Here is a 2,632-nt window from a genome sequence, read left to right on the forward strand (position 1 = left end):
TGGCCTTGACTCTGCACGCATCCCGGGCAACCTCTGCCTACTTCCACGTCGGCTCATCGTCCCCCAAAGCCTTTGCACCCCCACCCATCCCCTCACCTGGAGCAGCTTCTAATTGTAGCTCCAGACCAGGGTACTTCCACACACCTCCCGGCCCAGCCTGCTGACACTCACCAGACCTACAGGTCCACGACCAGAGACGACACGAGTCTCTCTCGCTCTGCGCCTGCTGAAGTCTCGGAATGCAGCCACTTTCCTGCACTCCGGGCACGCACAAAAAACGGACAACTCAAAATGACGGAGCAGCATCTTTTAATGCCTTGTCAGCCTCTGCCGTAGACTGGCAAGGGGCAGATCCTGCTGTGATTTGGGTTTCTTTTTTAAAAACATACGTGGGAGGGGCAACTAAATAGTAGTTACTATTTTCAAGCAAGTCTTGGTGCAGCCCCCAAACTTACCCTCATATGCTAGGTCATTCGACCCCCAAAACATCTCGGTTGCCTGTGGGTGCGCAACTTACTCTATTGTTTGTGCACACCAAGTCCTGACCCCACAAAGGCATAGCTGTTCCGGGACACGCAGTTCACACCTTCCCATCTCGCCCCTTCTGGGTGACCTGCGTCAATCGCCTCCTGGACGCGCTCCCCGGAGAATAACAGGATGGTGGGAGAGGGAGGTAATTTAAAGAGTAAATAAAGGTCAATGGGAGGGAGGAAAAGACACGCTTTCTTTCGAAGCCTCTGGAGCATTCTGTTCTGTTCCCCTCCCGGCCTGAAGAGTATCCGTTCCTTATACTGGCCGGATATGGACACGAAATTTAAGCACCTTTCCCTCAAAAGTGATGTAATCCTAAATAGCTGTAAAGGGCAGTGGTCTCTTCAAGTGCGAATTTTTAACCCAAGTACACTAACGGATCTGCACTGCAGTGTGAGATGCAACAAAGCATCATGAAGCTAAAATGCTGGAAAATGTAGATGTGGCAAAGCCCTCCCAAGCACACACCCTGAGCCCGAAAACTGTGAATAGTGGGTGCATTTCACACTGCGGGACACAACAAGAACCAGAATAAGAACAGGGGGAAATGTTGTGCTATTTATTTTGGTGACACCAACAACACCAATCCCAGAATTTACTAAACTAAACTCACGGTTCTTTAAACGTACTTAACGGTTCAAGTTGTGTCTCTGATGTTATTAAACCTTCAGTAAAATTTATGGAGGGCAGTAAATATGTTACTTGAGCAAAACTTTTATTTTAAAATAAATAACGTAAGTAAGTAACAAATGTTTTCATACTACAATATTTGTGTTTCTTATCTTGGTTCCTTCTATTACATAAAACAATCCATGACTTTTTTTTTTTTAAAGAGAATTTCATGTGATCAGTTCAAGATCATTGCTACAGTGATTCGTATATAATCCTTTAAACAAACACATTATGTTTTCTAATCTTATTCAACTCACAAGTAAAAAAATATGTACAGAATAAATTGAAAGATTTTTTTTCCTTTTCCATCCTGGTGTAAAATTTAAAGAACTCCAATTAAATTCAGTATTAACCGTCCAGAGAAATGACCGCGCAATTTCCAGATACTCTCCCAAAGATGACTTCTCATTTCTCGCCTGACTTTAGTTCTCTAACTGGACCATCTTTTTCCTTTTGATTGCTCTATCGTAATCAAATTAAAGGAAGTAAGGTGAAGAAGGAAAAGAAATATTTCTAATGATTTTAATTGATTATTTCAGAGGAAAGAATTAGCATAAGAAAGCGGCGAAACTATAATATAAAGGTTAAAAAAAAAAAAACCAGCAGCAGCGTTTTGTTCTTATCTTTGAACCCTCCTAGAGAATGGAAAGCCGCGCGCGGTTTACCAAACTGCGTTATTTTGGATTTCCCCCCTCCCCACACTCCCACCTCCAGGTTTCGACTATTAAACATCGTGTTCCATAAAAGCGCTGGAATAGGTGGCTACTTCTGCCGAGGTCAAACACGTGGTTTCTCGGACGGAGTGTGTGGGTGGGTGAGCCTCCCAGTCGCTGGAGGATGCTTCGAGGACCGGGCTTGGGAGGAAAGGGGTTAAGTCAGACCCTGACTTTCCCCGCGCAACGTGCCCAGTTTTGTCTGTTAAAGTCAACGTCGCCCAGCTGGAGCCAGCCAATAAGCGGCCGGGAGGGCGCGGGACGGCCCAGTGAAGGGGCGTGGCCTAAGGCTGTCACTCAGCGGTGAGGAATGACACCCGGGCGGGAGGGGGGATACGGTGGAACGCCGGGGAAGGAAAGAGAGAAGAAACAGATAAAACCAGAGCAGGGGGTAAAAAGGTGCCCCGCGCCTCTCGGAATCCAGAGGCCGCCGTCGTCGCCGCCGCCGCTGGGGGTGGGCTCCGGAAGAGCCCGACCAACTCGGAGGGAAAGGACCAGCCAGGAGCCGAAATCCTGCAGCCTGGGAAGAGACCGAGGCGCAAAGAAAAAGTGACTCGGGCCGTGCGCCCCGGAGGCGCCCAGAAGGGGACTGCAGCCGCCGTGGGGGCCCGGCCGATCCGCCCTCCACATCCTCCGAGGGGGCAGACCCCGGCCCGCCCCTAAGGGCGCGAGGCGATGAGATAATCCAGCTGAGCTGCGAAAGGAGAGCGTCAGGC

At 48.9% G+C, this 2,632-nt stretch overlaps 1 protein-coding gene across 1 annotated transcript in view; it reads left to right on the top strand.

The window, feature by feature from the left end:
- The first annotated feature begins 2,040 nt into the window (after positions 1-2,040).
- Positions 2,041-2,632, top strand: part of NKX3-2 (NK3 homeobox 2) — a 3,596-nt gene continuing 3,004 nt past the window's right edge. The window contains exons 1-2 of the mRNA XM_029952366.1: positions 2,041-2,219; positions 2,341-2,581. Coding sequence (XP_029808226.1) covers positions 2,041-2,219; positions 2,341-2,581 — 420 coding nt within the window. The remainder of the gene's footprint in view (positions 2,220-2,340; positions 2,582-2,632) is intronic.

The sequence above is a fragment of the Suricata suricatta genome, chromosome 1, assembly GCF_006229205.1.
Source record: "Suricata suricatta isolate VVHF042 chromosome 1, meerkat_22Aug2017_6uvM2_HiC, whole genome shotgun sequence".
Taxonomy (NCBI): Eukaryota; Metazoa; Chordata; class Mammalia; order Carnivora; family Herpestidae; genus Suricata; species Suricata suricatta.